We start from the raw sequence: 22,840 nt of genomic DNA on the forward strand, positions 1-22,840 counted from the left end.
TTTTAATATACATGGAAAAAATATGTTTAACTCCAACATTAAGAGAAAATAAATAAACTTAGTAGTCGTTTAAGAGTTAAGAAAAATATTGTCAAGATTTACATTTTGTAGCCAGATATTTACACGGACTAAATCACACTAAAGACAATAGTAAGTGCTACATTTATGTTATGAAATTTAATTAATTTAGACCCAGAATAGCACAATTGCACATTTACAAATGCTATACATTCTTGCCCCTTAAGGCTTACATATACTACACACTGCTACTGTTGTATAAAACTTTAAATTTGCATGTTACAGCATATTTTCATTACTAGAATCAAGGTTTTAGTAAAATGTATTAAAATTAAACTAGTGCATATATGTGTGCATGTGGCAGAACTATTAAAGCTTAAGGACAGGACAAAGGTAAAGTTCCTTTCTGCATAAAAAAAATCTTTAACTAGCATCAACCTTGATAAAATCCTTGATAAGCTGTGCTGCTTTCACCCCATTCTGTACATTAAAACTGATATCCACTTTCACTTCAGTAAAGGAATCGGTCAGTTTAATAATTGGTACCTGAAAGAGATACAAGGCAATATATGATTAAGAAATGCATTTTTTAAACAGATATTTTGTACAGTATTAGTCCTATTAAAGGCAACCAGTGAAAACAGTGTCTAAAAAATGTCCTAAATTTGTGGTTTGGTGTAGAGAGACACATTTACCCATTTTAGAAATGGCGTACTTTTCAAAATATACCTTTTTTCAGTTGAATTTTCTTTTTACTCCTTTTTACTTCTTTTTACACTTGAAACACAAACAAAATCGGGAGGGGAAGCTTTGCAGAAAAATAAAAATAAATAAATAAACTGAAGGGGGAGGAAGCAAACAAACAAAAAAACACTAACCACCCCCCCCCGACCCGCAAGGGCATGGAAGGAAACACTGCACAGAGCACACCAAAATACGTCCTCTCAATATGAGGGTATAGTTTAATGTGTGGTACAGGTATGGGACTTGTTATCCAGAATGCTCAGGACCTGGGGTTTTCCTGGTAAGGGGTCTTTCCATAATTTTTATTCAATACTTTTAATCCACTAAAACATAATTTAATTAAATAAACCCAATAGAAGTGTTCTGCCTTCAATAAGGATTAATTATATCTTAGTTGGAATCAAGTTCAAGGTACAGTTTTAAAAAAAGGAAATCATTAATTATATGATCAAAGTGGAGACTATGAGAGATGACCTTCCTGTAATTTGGAACTTTCTGTTTGTAATTCTATGCATACTGGACATGAAACTGTTTAGAAGAGAGATAGTATAGATATTAACGATTCTTTATTTTGTAAGATGCTACATGGCGGTCGTTTTTTTTTGTTTTTTTTTTTAAATTTCGGCATGAACTGTACCAAAAACGCAGCTAAGATCCACATGTGTCCATGCCCTAAGAGTTTTCTTTGTTGGTGCTTCCAGAAACCTCTTGAAATGAATTGTAAGATGTAAGATGCTGTAAAATGCAAGCTTTAGCAGTTTGGAAAATGCACTTACCCATTTTAATATGACCAAAAAAAATGTACTTTTTAAAACCGTATGGTTTCCTGTTGTAAACTTAATGTTAGACGTTTTGTAATGGCTATGTATAATATGCCTTTCTGATGCAGTACTTTAGAAATCTAGTGTACTGCTAGATTGTTTAATCTATAGGAGTTAGAATGTGATATAAGATATAAAAAGTATTAGTGCACTCAGGAGACTTGGGGATTTCCAAAGTATTTGTATTTTCCTGCAAAAAATAAGATTTGCTTATGAGGAATGCCTCTATAGCATGGGAAATAATATTTTTAAGGTACAAAGTGTCCTATATCTTCCCACCCTTAATTTGCATATGCAAATTAGGGTTCGGATTCAGTTCAGTATTCGGCCGAACCTTTTGCGAAGGATTCGGGGGTTCGGCCGAATCCAAAATAGTGGATTCGGTGCATCCCCTTTATCCTTTGTGAAACATTTGGCCGAATACCGAACCGAATCCGAACCCTAATTTGCATATGCAAATTAGGGGTGGGAAGGGGAAACATGTTTACGTCCTTGTTTTGTGACAAAAAGTCACACGATTTCCCTCCCCACCCTTAACATGCATATGTAAATTAGGATACGGATTCGGCCAAATCCTGCTGAAAAAGGCCGAATCCTGCCCGAATCCCGAGCCGAATCTTGGATTCGGTGCATCCCTAATCCCTAGTTAAAGGAACAGTAACAGCATTTAATGTGTTTTAAAGTAATGAAAATATAATGTAGCGTTGCCCTGCACTGGTAAAACTAGTGTTTGCTTCAGAAAGTATACTAGTTTATATACAGTAAAAACCCAATTTTACATCCCCTGATTTTAAGTTTTTCCCTCATTTTTGTTGTTTTGTGGTCCCACCTATATATTATGCTTAATTATTTTCCCTGATTTAAAATTTTCTGGATTTTACACCATTTTTTTCTGGTGCCCTAAAAAAATGTAAAATGGGGGGGGGGTTCTACTGTAAACAAGCTGCTGTGTAGCAATGGGGGCAGCAATTTAAAGCTGGAAAAGGAGAAAAGGCACAGGATACATAGCAGATAACAGATAAGCTCTGTAGTATACAATAGGATTCTTCAGAACTTATTTGTTATCTACAGTGTATAATGTGCATTAATGACTGCCCCATGACTACACTGCAGCTTGTATATATAAACTATGGTAGTCTTTCTGAAGCAAACACACTTGTTTTACCAGTGCAGGGCAGCACTTAAGTAATATAGTCATTATTTTACAACATTTTTTGGGGTTACTGGATGTTCTGTTGAAAAAGGACACCTTTATTAGGGCAAATAAACACATACCAATCAGTCACTTGGGGAAAACTGTTGGTCCTACTGGTGACAAGCCAATGGAAAATACCTTTAAAGTATAAAGACATTCCACATGTAATGGTTTAGGATCCAATATCCAGAAACCAGTCCCATACACTCCATTTTAATCAAATAATTCAAATTTCAAATTGCTTACTTTTTCACTGTAATAATAAACCAGTATCTTGTACTTGATCCTAACATATAAATTTATCCTAACATATAATTTATCCTCAATGGAGGCAAAACATTCCGATTGAGTTTATGCTTAAATTATTTAGTAGCTTTAAAGTATGGTCATAAAAAGTATGGCAATACACTTATCCAGAATCCTCAGGACTTGAGTTTTCCAGATAACAGGTCCCATAACTTTACATACAGTATATCTAGAGATCTAGAGTAACTGTGGGGAAATGCCTTATTTAAAATTTTCCTGTGATATGCCAGCGGTAAATACTGTTAAGGAAAAAGAACTGCCCACAAAAAAACGGACAAATGAACTTGTGTTCATTTCAACAACAATGACAGAGGACAATTTTATTCATACTCAAGCAAATGAGTAATGGTAGAGCAGTATGTTTTTAAGCTAAATAATGTCTATATGTGTAATGAGTGCAAAGCTTAAAAATGTCCCCATATGCTCATGTATTTGTGACTCACCGTGGCTTTGTCAAGAACTTTGACAGAGTTTTCATCAGCTACATTGTGCTTCCTTAGTGCTTCCTCCAGAGTCCAAAGGGGCAAATTTTCCCACTTCCCAAACACAACAAGGTCAATATCGCTATAGATAGAAAAACTGTGTATTAAAGCATTTTTTTTTAAAACAATTCTGTTTTTTCATTTCTGGGACAGATGACAGTGTCATAAAGACAATATCTGTTGCATTTCGCTGTCCAAATTTAGTTTAGCTGAACTGAGTATTTGATTGAACTCCATATCAAACCCCACATTTTATGCTTACATTATAAGAATTCTAATGTTGGATTATTTAAAGAGAATGTCCAACAAGTTACTTTTTTATTTTACATAATAAAAAATGCTAATGTAATCAACCAAATGAGCTGCCTTTTCCCCAATATGCCCACCTAAGGAGGACAATATTGGACTATAATTTTTATAATCATTGGCCCTAAGGTCAAACAACTGGATTTTACAACAGCGGGTATATGAACAGTTGGAGCAAGGACAGCATCTATTATCAAGCCTGCCTGATAAGACATCTGCCCAATTATTGGCCAGATGTCAGTCGGGGTGGCATGTCAGAGGTCTGCCGTGTATGGTCACCTAAAGATTTGTAGCAATATCATGTGTTTACATTCCTACCTTGTTGGTAAGTAAAGTCCTGTTTTAAAGCTTCCAAATATCTGCACCTAAAACAACCAGATAAAAGAAAGGATTTAAGAAATCTATCTTCAAACCAAGAAATGTGATTACATTTTCAAGATAAAAAAAAAAAGTCAGATATTTAAAGAATCAAATTATTTCTGTAATTGATTATAAAATTTTGTTTTCTATTGTAACACTAATAGCACATATAGAGTATCTTATCTGTGATTGCTACTTTGGGCAGAAATGCCAAACAGTTTTCTGGATTTTATCTGTAGAGGAGATGGGGTGGTTCCCCAAATATATTCACACCCCATGTTATCCCTCACAACCATGAAAAAAGAGCTCTAGTTTCTATATGGTAAAGCACTTCCTTGCCCTCCTCTGTGTCTGAAAAGGATCTAAGACAGAAAGGCCTACCCCTGCTGATAAAAAAAAAAACTTTATAAACATCTTCACTGGTGAAGGTAGCCATACATGTTACAATTACGATCTTTCCCACGACCATTGGTCGTACTAAAGATCTTTTGTCCACTCTACTAACGTTAACAGCTGAATCGTCAGTTAAGCAGGTAAAAAGAAAAATAATTATTTTGCTCTGATGATTCAGCATTGATGTTATTAATGTTCGGGAACCTTCAAAGGTTTCAGTCCTGCCCAATCGACAAGACAACCGTTATCAAAGGCTTTTTACATGTATCGGTCGCCTTGTCTACCACCACACTCAACGAAAAGATCTTTTGTACGATAAGATCTTTGCATCTATGGCCACCTTAACTCACTTTAGAAGAGGGAATGTTTGATGCATCCAAGCAAGAAGTTCATACATAAAAGTATTACGGGACACATGCCCACTTTGCCCGCCAAGCTCATATCTCCAACATGCTCATAGGCAAAGGATACCACTGCTAAAAGAAGTGTTAGGTATATTCTATGGCAATTAACTCTGTTTACATTTTGTGACAGCAACTCTTGCCACTGGTGCAGAGGACAGACTGCATGACAACACGCAGGTTGCCTGTTGCAGGCTAAGGAGACTTTAACGTCATCCTGTGACGTGTCAGACAAAATTATCATGTATATTGACATCACACAGTCATAGATTGTATTCTATTCACATATTTGTATTAGATTTTTAGTTATATTATCCAGCATTGCTGTAAAATGTTTTTCTATTGCAAATTCAATGATTTGCTAAAAAATGTTTTTGTTTTTGTTTGTTTTTTAAAGTACACATAGTGCTTTCTTTGGAGAAGTTTGTTTGTATGCCAAAAAAGTTCATATGCACTAGTTCAATTTCAGGGTGACCTACACACCACATGGTTTAGTAAGTTTTGTATGCTTCTAAAAATGGAAAATATTTTTGGAAAAACACATTCTAACAAAAAAATTGACTTAAGTAAACTCTAAAAATTCCCCCATACTTTAAGGATTAAACATCTGAAATACGAATGCCAGGGATTTTCTGAACAGTTAGATGCATAGAAATCTATAACTCTGTTGCATGTAGAGACCCTATAAATATTCTTTTTGTGTGTACAGAGCTGTCTAATCCAATGCCTACTGGGCATCTATTTTTATGGTCAACGTAGCTTGTTTGGGAGTTTTACCATTAAGTTTATATTGCTGGTAAGCTTTTCACTAATGGCAGTATATTTAAAGCTGGCCATACCCCAGCAGGTTTAAGCTACCCATTTAGCCCCTTTAGACCAAGTCAGCAGCTTCTCTGTTCACGTATGGACCATTCCCAGCAGCCTCCCTGACAATATTTGGGTAAAATCTGTTCATATAACAGGTAAGGGCCAAATTGGCAGATTGGTGCAGGCTTCTCAGAACAGGTCTGAAGAAAAAGCTTTGCATAATAAGCCCATAACTGCTGCTTGTATCTTAGGCTTATAGATAGGGAGGAACTGGGAAGCAGGACCTAAAGAAGTTATTAACCTTTATCTATATAGAAAGACATGTCATGAAATGCTTTCAGAGACATCAGTGTCTAAACCAGCAGAGTTTACATTTTAAAGGCCCCTACATCATTCATAAGACATGCACGTCAGTCAATTTCGCTCATCACTATTTGCAAGCCATTTCACCTCTTATCTAACCTATTAAGAAAATCAAAATACAATTGTAGAATAAGATGCAAGTTACAAAAATACTCTATGAAATACATACATCTGCATTGGGCCACAGCTCCTTAATGACATTTTCAATTCGGTTTACAACTTCCATTCGCATCTTCTCCTCCTCGGGCCGAGGGGACATGTACTTGTAGAAGTCCAATATCTCTTCGTGAAGCCTGTGCAAATATTGAAATGAAAAAAATATATCAATAAATACAAATAACATTAAATTGATAAAACGTTTATAAACCCATGGTCAGCACTCTGGAGACGTTCTACCCGAATAGCCAGAAAGATCAAACCCAATTTAACATAGTAATACTATGAGATGCCAAGTAAAGAAAACATTTGCAGACAACTATGCAGGCATGCAATGAGTGTTTAAATGTTAGAAGAAATGTTTTATCATGTTATCAGAACCACAGCAATGGCAAGTTATCAATCTCACATATAAAGAGGGAATTCATCCTTTGAGGTAGCACCGCCATGGGGGTCCCTTTACCAGGGCCAGACATTGCAGATCTCAGCTTGCATTGAAATGCAGGCCAAAAATACACTTTTGATCAATGTGCCTGCACCCAGAAACATTGCACCTACACTGAAGCCAAGGCAAAGTATTCAGCTGCAGGCATGTCAAGCAGCAGCAGATTCCTGGCCTGGGTTTCTCTGCCAGTCCAGATCTCCCAACATCTGGCTACACACACATTTTATTTTGGGAAATTTTTATAGAAATCAACATGTAATACAAGGGTGAGTACAAAAGGCAAAAAGGGGGAGGGGTAAGGGGCTAGGTAATATATTTACATAATCATAAAAACATTATCTATATATATACGTAAGTATGGCATTGTTCATAGGGTCTTTTATTACACCTTGAACCATTTTATAACGCATCATGGTAGTACCATTGTGCCTTATGTGGTAAACCGCATTTGCTTGTGCTATTTATAAAGAAGGTTTTATATCTTAACTCCTAAATGCCTAGCACCCAAACTGCTATTTGTTAACTAATCGCTTTATAACACCTCATAGTGTGGATAAACAATTTTATATAGGATATCCAGGGTCCCCAGGATACCCAATATCTATCATTTGTGTTATGCATTATGAGTAATCTCATCTAACTTCCTATTCTCCTCAACTAGGGTCCACCATTCATTGTGTTGGAGGCAATGTTTTTTCCAGTTCCTTAGTATCAGAGGTTTTGCTGCGTTTAGCATTTGTAAGGTAAGTGTGTCTGTTAATAAGTTGTTCTTCTCTAGTACTATATTCAGTAAAATCAAGGGTAAATCTGATTCTAACCGTTATCTCTGTGACTATCTTTATAACTTTTAAAATCTTTTGCCAAAATGTTTTTATCTTTGGACAGGTGAGCCAGATGTGGGCATGTGTGCCTCTATCCTGATCCCATCTCCAAAACGTAGTTATTTTGATACATTTTCTTTAATTTTATGGGTGTATAATGCCACCTCGTAATTCATTCATAGTTCATTTCTCTAACTGTCACAGCACAAGACGTTTTATGGATTGAGCTCAAAGATTTCTCCCAAAGTGGCAGTGGAATAATACAATTGGGTTATTTTTCCCATTCCCTATGTGCTGGTTGCTTTGGGAATACACTTATTTAAAGGAAAACTATACCCCCCAAACAATGTAGGTCTCTATTAAAAGATACTGAGTAAAACAGCTCATGTGTAAAACCCTGCTTCATGTAAATGAACCATTATCATAATAATATACTTTTTTAGTAGTATGTGCCATTGGGTAATCATAAATAGAAAATTGCCATTTTAAAAAATAAGAGCCACCCCCTGAGATCGTAAGATTCACTGTGCGCACATACAAACCACATGTAAGGTCACATGAGCCAATTAACAGACAGAGTTCTGCCTTTTGCTTCCTCACTTCTTCCTGTTACAGTTAGTGTTGTAGTATTTCTGGTCAGGTGATCTCTGAGGCAGCACAGATAGAGTCATGAAATGGTGGTTCAAGGCAAGAGATGTAAAAGGGCAATATTTATGTAAATATATATTCCAGTTTGGTAAGATTCTTTAATATGTCATTCAATTTGATATAAACTATCTGTTGCTTAAGTATTCATTTTGGAGGTATAGTTTTCCTTTAATAATAATAACTTGTAAAACCTCAAAATAGGTTTGATAATAGTATCTGCTTGTTTCAAACATATTTTCGAGGTAGGGTCTGTTCCAATCCAGATCTTTGATCTTTTTGATCTGTTCCAATCCAGATCTTTGATATTTTTCTTTTGAGTGTAGCAGGTTATTTGATTAAAGTTCCAGCTATCTAACGGAGGGGTTTCCCACCTGATTTGTAAATCTGCAAGTGAAATCATTTTACTACAACTTATAAAATCAATTATTTTTGTAGGTCTATCATTACTAAATTGCCATCTCTTCAATAATCACGCTTCTAGACTGGGCTTAAACAAAAAGTTATTAACCAGCGGCTGAAGTATATTGGGGAATCTAATAAGAGAACTTTTATCCCTGATGGTGAACCAAGTCGGCCCTTTAAGTGGATGTTCCATAACCCCTTTGGGGACTTCCCCTGGTCTCGACCCCAAGTAATTAATTAGTGGTATATCCACTGTGGCTCTTTCTAAATCTATCCAGTCTCTTCGTTTGGGATTCCCAAGTGTTTCTACATGTTAAATGTATTAAATAGTACATATGGGCATCAGGAAGAGCTATTCCACCCTGTCCCTGGGAAGAACCAGCACCTTATGTTGTAGTCTGGGAGGTTTATCTACCCAGACAAATTTATTAAGTAAAGTTTTTATATTGCGAAAGGAAGATGGTGGGAGTGCATGTAATATACCAATTTTGGCATCAATACCATTTTATAGCCTGTATTCTACCCATCCAAGATAAATTTATTTTTTCCCACATCTCTGTTTGTTGCATAGATTTGAATAAGGGTCCATAGTTGGTTTGATATATTTCACAGAGTTGGGACGTAATCTTTATACCCAAATACTTAATATAGTATTTTGACCATCTAAAAGGAAAGCTCTATTCCAATGCTTTCTTTATATTGTCTTTAATGCTTATAAGAAGAATTTCTGATTTTGTGTAGTTCGCCTTAAAATTACACCAAAGATCTCAATCAATCGGGGAAGATTGGGAAGAGAGATTATTGGGTTTGTTATAAACATTAACAAGTCATCTGCAAAAGCAGCAATTTTATATTCTTTATTTTTCACCTTAATCCCTGAGATGTTCGAGTCCAACCTTATATGGGATAGCAGAATTTCCATCACCATAACAAAAAGTAAAGGGGACAAGGGGCATCCTTGTCTGGTTTCATTATGTATAAGAATTGGGGAAGATAATGATCCATTTACTCTTAACTTTTACATAAGGTTCTTGGTATAATGCCAATATACATTCCTTTTATTCTATCTCCAAGACCGTACCCTTTCAGTACCCGTTCCATAAAGACCCAAGAATCCCTTATCAAATGCCTTCTTGGCATCTGTGGTAAGTATTAATGTGGGAATTTTTTCTTTCTTACCTAGATGGATTAAAGAAATTACTTTGTATACATTGTCTTTTACCTTTTCTTCCAGGTATAAAACCTGTTTGGTCTTCGTGAATTAGTTCTGGTAAATGTTTTTTCAGTCTATTTGCCAGTATCTTAGCATACATTTTTAAGTCAATGTTTATTAATGATATTGGTCTATAGCTGGCGCATAACTGTGGGTCTTTATCGGGTTTTGCAATAATTATAATATGCGCTTCTTTTGCTTGCTTATAGAACCCCTGGGTAGCATTTATACTATTAAAGTAGCAACATAGTAATGGAGCTAAATCTTTCTAATATGTCTAATGATATAAGGCACTATAACAGTCTGACCCTGGACTTTTTCCTATTGTTAAAGAGTCTATTGTGGCCTCCATTTCATTTAAAGAAAAAGGATGATCTAACTCTGCTTTATTGGATGCCGATAGAGTCTTCAAGCATGCTTTTGTTATAAATTGATCCATATCCTCCACACTTATATTGTTATCTCCAGGTAGTCCAAGATTATATAGAGACTGGTAATATTGGTGGAAGATAGATGCTATACTTTGAATATCATGATGTCTCTGTTGGTCCTTATCTTTTATTGATGTTACATGTGTTATTCGGTTTAACTTTTTTAGGATTTGGGATAAGTGCTTATTACACTTATCTCCCAGTTCATAAAAACTGTTTGCTATACATGTGGACTTCGAAGGTCTAACAAAGCCTTTAATTGCAATCTTTTGTTATCTAGCTGTTTTTGCATATCTTTGTTTATCTTTATGTATTTTTTCTAATCTGTTTATTTCTTTTAGCATAACATTCTTTTTTTTCTCTTTCTTTAGGTTGCTACATAACGATATCAGCTGACCCCTCAATACGCATTTTATCGTTTCCCATAGCGTTGATGGTGAGATATCTGGAGAAGCGTTATCAGTTATTGTTTGTTGCAGTATTTCTTTTATCCTATTCTTTCTGTTTTTAACGTGTAATAAAAAATCATTCATTCTCCACGTGTGTTCTCTCTTAACGGTCTGAGGGTTAGTGAACGAAAGAGATATTGGGGATTGATTTGAATGCAACATATATTTTATTGTGGCTTTATTTACAAGGTGCAACCAGTTTTAAGATATAAATATATAGTCTATGCGTGAATACATTTGATGTGTTTTAGGGAAATGGGTATAGTCTTTCTATAGGATGACAAATCTCTGCCTAAAATGCGTTTAAATATCTGCAAAAGTGTGGTCTTTATCTCTTCATTTTTAATGGACTCAGGCACCCCTCTGATCCTGATATTATTCCTCCTTCCTCTGTTCTCCAGATCTTCCTGGTGTCTCTGTATCATTTATTTGTGTATTATGTGCAAGTAAAGCCGTATGAATATGTCTCTGGTTTGCAAACAGCTTACTTTGGTTCATTTCTAAATCTTCAGATTTGCGTTATATGTTGAAATGATAGATGCTTCATCTTGCTCAAACCCGTGCTCTGATATTTCCTACTGCAATTCTACCTGTTGTGTGTCTGCCGGTTCCTCTCCACTTCCCTGTGTTGGCATCGTCTTGTGCCCTGTTTTCTTTCTTAAAAATAAAGGGCCCAACTCTGCTTGTGAAAGCGGTTGTCTTCTCTCCTGTGCCTTCTTCTTTGATTTGAGTTTCTGGGGTTTCCCCCATCTTTATTTTGCAGGTGTAAGAAGTTTTTGTTTTTCTTAGTTTTTTTTTTTTTTTTAAACTTTTAAAGTTTAATCAGAATGAGTCTTGCCTATGACAAAAAGTTGTATTGGTAAACTGAGGATATTACAAAAACTAAAAAATAAAGTTTTTTCCACTTTTTTTTATTTTTTATTTATATCTATGGGTTACAGGTACCCAATATTTCTTTGACATGGTCTCAATTAAACCTATTAAAAGGGAGCCCAGCCAAAGGTGCAGGCTAATACAGATCGCACTCCAGTTGAGGGTAACAATAGTTTGTTTTTTAAATTGCTCCCCGCCAGTGTTAGGACACTCGCACACAGTATATTTCCACGAGATGAGTATATGTCGAATTTTCACTATGGTTTGGTCATTAAAGGGGTGGTTCACCTTTAAGGTAACTTTTATTATGTTACAGAACAGCCAATTCTAAGCAACTTTTTAATTGGTTTTTATTATTTCTTTTTTATAGCTTTATAGTTATTTGCCTCTTTGCAGCTTTCAAATGAGCGTCGCTGACTCTTCTAAAAAGCAAATGCTCTGTAAGGCTACAATTTTATTGTTATGGTTACTTTTTATTACTGATCCGTCTATTCAGGCCCTCTCCTATTCATATTCCAGTCTCTTATTCAAATCAAGGCATGGTTGCTAGGGTAATATAGACCCTAGTTACCAGATTGCTTAAGATGCGAATTGAAGAGCTGCTGAATAAAAAGATAAATAACTCAAAAACCTTCTATAATAAAAAATGAAAAACAAGTGCAAATTGCCTGAGAAGATCACTCTACATCATACTAAAAGTTATCTCAAAGGTGAACAACCCCTTTAAAGGGGAAACATCTAGTCTTTTTTTCCTCCACATTATGTAAATATCCCAGGTCTCAGACTTGGAAGCTACATTTAATACCTCTATGCAGGTCCGGACTGAAAATTAAAATAGACCCTGACATTTCAGGTACACAGAGGCCCAAACAGCCCACATAGAGGCCCAAACAGCTCCCACCAGCCCACTAAATAGTGACTTTCTATGGGACCTTATAGCAGCCCCTCTGGCATTTGCCAGAACCCACAGTCCAGGCCTGCCTCTATGTAAACTTGTACACACATCTAGCCACACATACATAATTAAGCAACAGTGGTTTGTTGTAGCTCAACTCTTTGTGTAGTGACTGGATAGTTTACTTTGTGAATGTTATGATAAATGCTATCCGGTCACCAGAATACCAATAGCCTGATTCATGAACACAGTTTTAGCAATGATAGTTTCCTTTCTGCAGAAAACGCAGTATTCCAAGCTCAGACTCTTAAAGGCACAGTAACACCAAAAAAATTAAAGTGTTTTAAAATAGTAATTAAAATACAATGCACTGTTGCCCTGCACTGGCACAAAATGGTGTGTGGTTCAGAAACTCTACTTTAGTTATATAACCTAGGCATTAGCAAAAACATGGGAACTAAGGGTCACGTTTATCAACATTGGAGACAAACTGCACCGATGACATTGCCCATCGCAAGAAATCAGCAATCAGATTTGAACAATAACCTACACGTTAGTAACCCTCCCCCCCTCCAAAGATAGAATTGGTTGCTATGGGCAACATCACCAGTGATGTTTGCTTCCAATGTTAATAAATATACCCTTAAGTGTCTGCTGTGTGAACAAACACACATACTTGTAAACACGTGCACACTGTTTGCAAAGTGCACATGCACTCACGCACAATTTTGTGGCTTTCTATTTTTTTACTGCATCGTGTGTTTTTCTGCTTGAAATTATGTTTTATCGCCATTGTGAAAAGCAAACTAAATCAAACTAACTGCACCATGCCATACCTTTTGCAATTATTTTGGAGAATGCAATCAGTTTTTTGTGATGTGCTCCCTGTGTGTGCGCCATACTTTGCCTGCCTTATTCTCCCTGTGTGTGCAATACTCTGCCTACCCTATTATCCCCGTGTGCGATACTCTGCCTGCCGTATTATCCCCGTGTGTACCATACTCTGCCGGCCCTATTATCCTCATGTGTGCCATACTTTGCCTCCCCTATTCTCCGTGTGTGCCATACTTTGCCTGCCCTATTCTCCGTGTGTGCCATACTTTGCCTGCCCTATTCTCCATGTGTGCCATACTTTGCCTGCACTATTTCCCGGTGTGTGCCATTCTCTGCCTGCCCTATTCTTCTTGGGTGTGCCACACTCTAACTGCCCTATGGTCATTGGCTGTGCCATACTCTGCCTGTGTGTGCCATGCTCACCTTCACTATGCTCCTTGTGTGTGCGCCATACTCTGCCTGTGTGTCTCCTACTCGGCCTGTGGAACATAAGCCCGGTATTTGTTTAGGGGGTTTGTTAGCATTTGAAAATTATCGTTAGCGACCCCCTAAGGTGTTTAATCATGTGGTGGGGATGCTGTGTTATCTAACAGGGGAAAAGGCATATGGATTTAAGGAAGAGTATTTGAGAGTTTTAATTTGACAACTTTTTTCATCCCTGCAGTGAGCACTAACCATTTGATGTACTACCACCATTAATGTGGACATGGTCTTGTGGTAAGATGGGTGTGGTTTAAAAACAGGGCTTCCATTATTGGCACTCCACCATTTAGGTCAGAACAATTCTGTCCCTCGGTACCACAGAAGTTGAATAGCACTGCTCTAATTTATAAAGAGAACATTCTACTTTGATTCTATACAGTTTCCTTCTAGGTAATTAGCAAAACAATTCTTCAGTGACTTGTAATGTCATGAACAAAGTCATTTTAGGTTTGCACTAAAGGTTTACAAGTTTGGATTATTTGGATAATGGGTGTCTAAGGGAGACCGCCATTCCGTAATTTGGAATTTTTTGGATAATGGGTTTATGGACAACAGATCCCATACCTGGACTTTATTTTATGCATGCTGCATCCATGCAATAAGACTGGAGTGCTGGTATTTCAATGAATAGGGCTTGTGCTGAACATACTTTTTGCATTCAATCAAGAAAAGTCTATGGTTTTTCATTATTTTTAGGACTACAAATATATTCTGTTTGGTTCTTGTTGGGTAGATAATTTAGATTACCTCTGCATAATTAACTTCTGTTTATATGTGGACCAAAAGTCACAACAAAGTGAGTGAGTGAAGTGAAAGTAAACATTGTTTACTGATAATCTAGTTCCTTGCAGAGTTAATTAGTATCACTCCTCACTACTTCACTTGTCTCACTGCACATGGTCTTCTCTGCTCTGAACCACCTTCTTTACACACCATTTGCATCCACTGCTACCTCTTGTCTCAAACCTTTCTATCTTGATGCTCTTTAGCCCTGGAATTTCATCCCTGGATTCCTCTGTAGAGAGTGCTCTCTCAATCTCTTCAAGAAAAAACGAAGTCTAAAATAAAACATTAGTCTAGACCTGTCACCAATTAGACAATGACTTTACCTTGTACATTTTTCCCCTTTAATAAGTGGCTGTGTGTTAGCCACCCACCCACTTAGATTGTAAGCTCTATGGGTCAGGGACCTTATTCCTACTGTGTATCTTGCAACATAGCACTTAAAGGAAAACTATACCCCCCAAACAATGTAGGTCTCTATTAAAAGATACTGAGTAAAACAGCTCATGTGTAAAACCCTGCTTCATGTAAATTAACCATTATCATAATAATATACTTTTTTAGTAGTATGTGCCATTGGGTAATCATAAATAGAAAATTGCCATTTTAAAAAATAAGGGCCGCCCCCTGAGATCGTAAGATTCACTGTGTACACATACAAACCACATGTAAGGTCACATGAGCCAATTAACAGACAGCGTTCTGCCTTTTGCTTCAACACATCTTCCTGTTACAGTTAGTGTTGTAGTATTTCTGGTCAGGTGATCTCTGAGGCAGCACAGATAGAGTCACGAAATGGTGGTTCAAGGCAAGAGATGTAAAAGGGCAATATTTATGTAAATGTATATTCCAGTTTGGTAAGATTCTTTAATATGTCATTCAATTTGATATAAACTATCTGTTGCTTAAGTATTCATTTTGGGGGTATAGTTTTCCTTTAAGCTCTGGGCCCTTCTATAAGTATGGTGTACAGTGTATATATACAGTTGTGCTCATAAGTTTACATACCCTGGCAGAATTTATGATTTCTTAACCATTTTTCAGAGAATATGAATGATAGCAAAAAACAAAAAAAACAAAAGTTTACATACCCTGATTTGGCCTGATAACATGCACACCTGACACAAAAGGGTTAGAATGGCTATTAAAGGTAACCATTCACAAATAAACATGGAAGATCACATAGGTAATGTAAACACAAATCGGGCAAATAGTCTTATAGAAAAATGTTAAAAAACATGCATGATTATGTTAGGATAGACAGATAAAAGATTAATTTCTGTAGTAGAAATATGCTATGAAATGTGTGCACAATGCATATTTTGGGGTCTATATGTGCAAACTCCTTTGTCAATCCACTGCTCAGTGGGCATTAAACTATTTGGTGGACCCCAGGCATTCATATGTAGGGTGTTTTAACTGGGTACCTAAGGTTATGTGTGAGATTAGGTTCTGGAAAATGGAAGCTTTGAGATAATTTTCAGGTATGTCATGAAAGCAGCTAATTCTGCAATAGAAATACATAGGTGTCCATTTTGGATTTGCCCAAATATAGGAGCATCTGGCTGCTCAACCAGCCCTTCAGTTCTAAAGCAAATTAAGAAAGCTGCAGTATTCTTAGATTTTAGACCTTTGTGATAGAAAAAAATTGATGGCAAACAAACAAAAAATCCATTTGTCCTGCGTTTACTGAACATGATTAGGAACATTTTAACACATGCATAAATTTGCTTTTAATGTGGGAGGATAAAATGTTAGAAAATCTCTTTTCCTCACAAATGGCGCCATTGGCATTGGTTAAACTGTTTTATCTTTAGAGATTCCAACAGTTAGCAATGAAAAGGTATTAGGAATATTCATCAGCACATGAAACTATATCCCACATCCTGACAAGTGACAATAAAGGTGGATTTGTATGAATAAAGGGAATGCAGGAAAGAATGCTTAAAAGTGGCCATACGCTGGCTGATGTAAGGTGGCGACAAACTAAACTGGCAGCTTATTGGGCCTGATTATTCCCGATTGATGGCCATATGTTGATCAAGGAGCGAATTGGTTTATTGATATGGTGCTCATTCAACCTAATCTGCGTTGTTTTCATTCTGGGCCCTAGGGCCTATGATCAGCTCAGCATCGCCCACCTCAAGGAGGGCATATCAGGGAGAGATCTCTGCATATCATAGCAGATCTCTGTATGTGTGGCCACCTTAAGAGCTTATTGTGGCACATCAAGATATGCTAAAGGCTTTATGCCATGCACAAATGCCACACAAGCCCAACACACTGGCTCATTGGAAAACTATTTACACAAAATATTAAATATATTATACAGTTTACATTGAAGTATTCATACAACTTTTAGGTTTTGGAGACTTTTTTCTTTCTCAGACAAGAAACCCAAAATGGTAAGGTAAATGGGTTGTGTTAATCCTTTATAAAGACAAAAGTCTGTGTAATAGAACTCCTTTTCAAATTAAAGATAAAACCCAACCCCTCCTCTGACTGACTTTAATTGATTAGCCTATGCATGGGCAAGGCATATCAGGTCCTCCCTTCTGGTACATATAAGATTATTTCTATTTCTACAAAAGGGCACCTGCCTGTATGTGCAAATTGTGAATTACATTTTTTTTTAAAGTAAAATAATTTTAACAAATTTATATAGTGTAAGTAAAGTTTATATTGTGCAACTTACACGATAGCATACAATTTAGAATGATTTCTTAGGTTGACCGGTCCCCTTTATTTTTGGGTATACTATATAGTCCATACATTCACAAACTACTGTATATATACTCATACACTAACTATAGATTTTAGTAAAGTGAGTGAAGGAGGAAACCTATGTGGTGAATATACATACTCCTGAGAGACAGAGACCAGGTACGAAGCACACAATACTGAGATACACAATTTTCCTGTTCCTTCGCATGGCAGTGGGCAACCAATGGGATTCCTTCCCGTCACGTGACCTAAATTAGCAAGCAATCAATAAATTTGGCTCCCCACCCCCAAGCATCCATCTCATTTCCTGTCACGCGAGCTCACCCGATGTGCCAGCAGGGTCTCTGGGCTCTATCTGCTGAAGCTCCAGGTCCGGGTACTTTTGCCTGTGTGAGGCCTGTGAGGGTCCAAGGAGGACCATGGCCATGTGTGCCTATCACCACAGTCAGTCACAAAACCTTTGGGTGCGTGCAATAAGTTGGTGTTTGCATCCAAACAGAAAGTGTGGGGCTCTCCTCACTGTGCACTGTGCACTCTGCCGGATAGCGTTCAGTGAAGAAGGAGGACTGCAGGTGTATGAGAGATCTGAAGGACACGAGTTATCTGGCAGATGGGCCATTTCCTATGATGCCCAGAGTGAGTTGGTTCATTTGTCTCCCCGGAATTGAAAATGGGAGAAGAGGGTGAGAGTAGGAATAGCAATTCAGAACAGAGCACCTGTGGCTGGATCATCATGTTGATTAGGACTCATTCAAGTTGAGGACTGAAACAGGTAAGGTGTTCAACTACATATATATTTATTTACATCATGTAAGTAAAACAATTCACCAACAAAGGATTGTGACAGCCTTATCACTGCTAGTGGATTGGATCCACATCCTTGTGGAAAGTTTTTTAACCTAGCCTCTGTGTTATAGGTTCACTGCTTGATGAAGCATAAGCTGTTTTAACTATGCTGCCCCTTTAAGGGAAAGGCAAAGGGCCTGGTGCACTAATTGCCTCTGGCATGCTAATGACCTTTCGAGAGTGCTGCAGGTGTATGAGCTAATGTAGCAAATTGTCTGTCGGCTATACCAGCAAAGGATCTTCATACAATTACAACTGTTGTGGGTAAGGTTATTCAACCAAATCCCTGGAATATATACAGTATTGTTGCTTTCTCAGCACAGTGGCTAATAAACCACTTACCTTGAAAAGGTTAGTAGGAAATTGTGGGTAAATTACCACCAGAATCTCCAAATGAAGCAGTGAGTATATCAGGAATCTTTATTTCAATCCTCCAGAATCAAGACGGTGGTACTTACCTGCAGTTTTTCCTTGTGTGTAAAATGGTTGTTTATTCCTGAATGGCAATTTAGCATATAAATTCTAACGGCATTTATGGTTATTATTACTATATGTCTACAGGTATCAGTGCTATCGTGATATAGCCATACTGTGTGTGTGTGTTATAATCACACCCTTGCACTTAACCAGGATTTTGTACCACAATATCTGCATTAAGCAGTATCATAATACAGCATATCATACTAAGTGCATGCCTAACTTTGTTTTGCTACCATACGACAGCATCTGCATTTAACCTGTGCTACCATGAAGCTACCATTCAGCATATGGATAAAGTACACTTCTGCACAGGTGGGTATACTAAATGTTCAACTACAGCTCCCTATACCACCATGGTGTAATGACTGCATTCAAACGGTATTAGCAGAATAGCCACTCGGCATCTGGATTAAATGCACTTCTGCAGCACCTTATTAATATTATTATTATATTACAACTTGTGTAACAATATGCTATCAGTACTGAGCAAAGCTATCATTGTATAGCCATTCAGTGTGTTGTGTTGAGCATGTGGATATAGTTCTCTATACTACATATCGTAAGGTTTGCATTTAACCAGTAATAACAGTATAGCATTCAGCATATGGAGTATTCATTATTACCATTTTACAACGTAAGTAATAATTGCTATCGGTATTGAACAAAGCTATCATTGTATAGCCTTTCAGAATGTTGTACTAAGTGCTCACCTACAGTTCTCTATACTATCATATCAGAATGTCTGCATTTATCCAGTAATGGCAGGATTAGTCATTGGTATTTCGAATGGATAGACCCTCGCACACCCGTTATGCAGTATAGATTAGCTCGGTGCTCAATGGATGGAGGATACGGTAACCTCCCAGTAACTGGAACAAAAAAACACACCAGCACACGAGACTTGTATCTGCAGGGCAAGCCCTTGCAAAAGTTTTTACTGCGGTGGTGCTTAGTCATTGAGCATGTGGAGGCCATAGGCTGTCCTACAGGTGCAATTCTGCAGTTCATACAACTGGGTCTGCAAATATCAGTTTTATCATGATATAACCATTCAGTGGGGTTCTAATCACACCCTTGCATCATACTAAGGGTACCCTTGATTTCATTTGTTGCCTTACTAAGACATCTGCATGTAACCTTCCCATCATAATGTAGCCATTCAATTATGCCAAAATTTTTGTACTATGCAATTCAATATATTAACATATTGCAATCTTTACAGTTGACTGTATTCATATGTTTAATTGCTAAGGGCAATCCGGAAGTGCAACATGTTTACCACATTGCAATTTCTGCAGACATGAGCACTATTACAATAGATACGTAAACGTTTCTGCAGTCCATTGATATGGCCTTACAGCTGTGTAAGTACTATCATGATGGATATTCTACATTTTATGGTTCATGCACCATTTTAACATGGTGATTCAGGTCTTCATATTCCCTTCAAATACCTCTCCAGGTTAATCCAGCTATTGTCACATCACAACTTCTGAAGTCATTATGATATACCATTCATTACATTGCTGAAGCTCTTCATGGGGGTTCGATAAATTGTACTGGGGTTGTGGCCTTTTTCCATGATTCTATCTTACAGTGTACTCTGTAGGTTATCTCAACTATGCTCAATAGCAAAGTATATCAACACTAATTGTACTGCACTCATGGGTGCAGGTCTCGGCAGGTTATATATATTAATTCCAAAATATATGAATACTGGATAGATAATGCTGTGTCTTATTATAATGATACAATTAATTATACAACCCAGTTGTACATGGCTAGACTAAAGTGACATATAGCTTCGTTACGTATAGATTACAGAGCACCTTTGCTGTACTTTTACTAATGTGTTTAGATATTGGGTTATTAATGTATTTATAATCCCTATAATATGACTTCTCGCCATGCAAGGTTTTGGGTGCATATTCGCAGCTAGTGGTACCTTGTCCATTACGCAGTATTATTTTATACAGCACTGCAGTTCACTACCATTATATCATGACCTTGTAAAGTACAAGGCTTATGCATTCAGGAAACTTTGAAATCATAGTCCATACTATGAACCAACCTTGTTGCACAGTTGGTAAAGCGCTGGTCGTTCCCCCGAGGAGTCTAGGGTTCAGATCCCAGTGTGGATACTTTCCCTGACTTTTTGAGGGTTGTCATTTTAGGTATAGGGGTTGCAAATATCCTATTACTCATCTACAGTTATTAATTACTCCCATGATGCAGCTCATTATTATATTATAACGGTATTGCATCTGCAGTTAACCATTTCAAATGTGTACTTAGAAATCTGTTTGTAACGTGGTATTCAAATGATTGCAATTCTTCATTGGTGTTTCAATTCCTAGGCTGCCCTACATTCTATTATCTTTACCAGCATTCAACTGGTACTGGCCAGGGAGTATCATTGATCCCACATGATAGCAATGCAGCATTTAAAAATGCAGGCATGCAAAAAATGGTGAGTATGGGGAGTTTAAGCGATTACCAGGAGACTCTGAGACGCAGACAGTTATTCATTTAGCAAAAATGTTCTTTCCCGTTAATATGTATAAAAATACACAATGCAGTAGGATACAATGATAGTGGGACATATGGTGTCAGGCTAATTAAATTGAGGGTGGTTCACCTAATAGTTAGATATGCATTCTGGAGCATTACAGCAGTATCTTTTCCACAAGTACCAGGTCCATGCTATGCTTGGTCTTCTTCCACGTGGAATGTCTACCATATATTCAGCACTTTATCTTAATTTTCTGTTATGGTATTTATCACCATACGGCCCTCCTAAAGTGGCTATAAGCTTTCTATGCTATTTTTGATACAATATGTATGGCTACTGCTTTCCTAAGTGAGACCGTTCAAATGTACATAATATACAACATGAAACAAGAAATCTTCATCAGCTTTAGTCTGGCTTTCAGTAAGTTAATAATGAGGGTTTTGTCGCAAATTATTGCTGTTCCACAATATTCTCCATTATAATACTGTGTGTATTTTATTTTACAGCTCACCATCAGAGCAGCGAAGTCTTGATACTAATTGGCAAACTAATAGAATATAAACGATATATCCATTTGCGATGTCATTCTCTTGCAATAACTTTAAATAGTCTGTATGGTACTATTGCAGTATTTCTTGGTAATGCCTACTATTGAGACGTTTGTATATTAATACATTATTATACATTAGGGATAATGAATTACTATTATTAGATTAATTAATCAAAGGATCATACTACATAATCCTGCCATAGGTCTACCTGGATTTATCCGGTACATATTGGGCTTCTGCATGAACTTGTTAGTATATTGAACTAATAATCTATCTTTATAACAGGTTTAACCAGGGTTCACCTCTCGAAAACTGTAAGTATATAAATGTATTATCCATAAAACTGAGCCCTATAGTACTACAAATATAAGTGGAGTGGCGAGTATGCTACAAGGTGGAGTAACATTCTAAGGTATCCTCATATCATGCAACTGTATTGCCATGTCCCTTTTCAATGTTTAATCTCTCAATGGGAAAACCTATTAATGCTTCTGCAACTGCATGGTGGTCTATTCTATTAAATATTGTTGAATGTGATTGCCTTCGGTCAATATATTATTGAGTTGCAGTCGCAGCTATCCACAGTACCAAAGTTGATCTTTGAAATAAATACTCTAGTTGGAGGGTGCAGTGGCCTGTATATCAGTTAGCTCTCTTGGTTATACCCTCCCTATATATATGATGCTTTTGTACATCCCATTGGTTGCCCACTGCCATGCGAAGGAACAGGAAAAGTGAAAATCCTATCATACTTACCGAGATTTTCCTTTCCTGGACTGTAGCATGGCAGTGGGCATGGCTTCCCGACCCTAGTGGGGAGAGCTCTCTGTTTTAAGTCAATGAGATGGATGCTTGGGGGTGGGGAGCCAAATTTATTGATTGCTTGCTAATTTAGGTCACGTGACGGGAAGGAATCCCATTGGTTGCCCACTGCCATGCTACAGTCCAGGAAAGGAAAATCTCGGTAAGTATGATAGGATTTTCACTTATCATTCCCATCTGTATGCACCAAATGCTTGTCAGACCATGGCTTGGCTTGATGCTTAACTGCAGTCTAAAAGCATTATCAGGCTATTTATATAGAAGGCAATTGGGGTA

At 37.1% G+C, this 22,840-nt stretch overlaps 1 protein-coding gene across 1 annotated transcript in view; it reads right to left on the reverse strand.

Moving 5' to 3' along the window:
* The window catches only part of LOC108715351 (terminal nucleotidyltransferase 4B), a 73,894-nt gene that overhangs the window by 44,893 nt on the left and 6,161 nt on the right, over positions 1-22,840 (reverse strand). Inside the window, exons 2-5 of the mRNA XM_018260425.2 lie at positions 6,366-6,489; positions 4,191-4,237; positions 3,528-3,648; positions 457-564 (exon numbers count right to left, since the gene is read on the reverse strand). Of these exons, the coding sequence (XP_018115914.1) occupies positions 457-564; positions 3,528-3,648; positions 4,191-4,237; positions 6,366-6,489 (400 nt within the window). The remainder of the gene's footprint in view (positions 1-456; positions 565-3,527; positions 3,649-4,190; positions 4,238-6,365; positions 6,490-22,840) is intronic.

Source organism: Xenopus laevis, chromosome 4S (assembly GCF_017654675.1).
Source record: "Xenopus laevis strain J_2021 chromosome 4S, Xenopus_laevis_v10.1, whole genome shotgun sequence".
NCBI lineage: Eukaryota > Metazoa > Chordata > Amphibia > Anura > Pipidae > Xenopus > Xenopus laevis.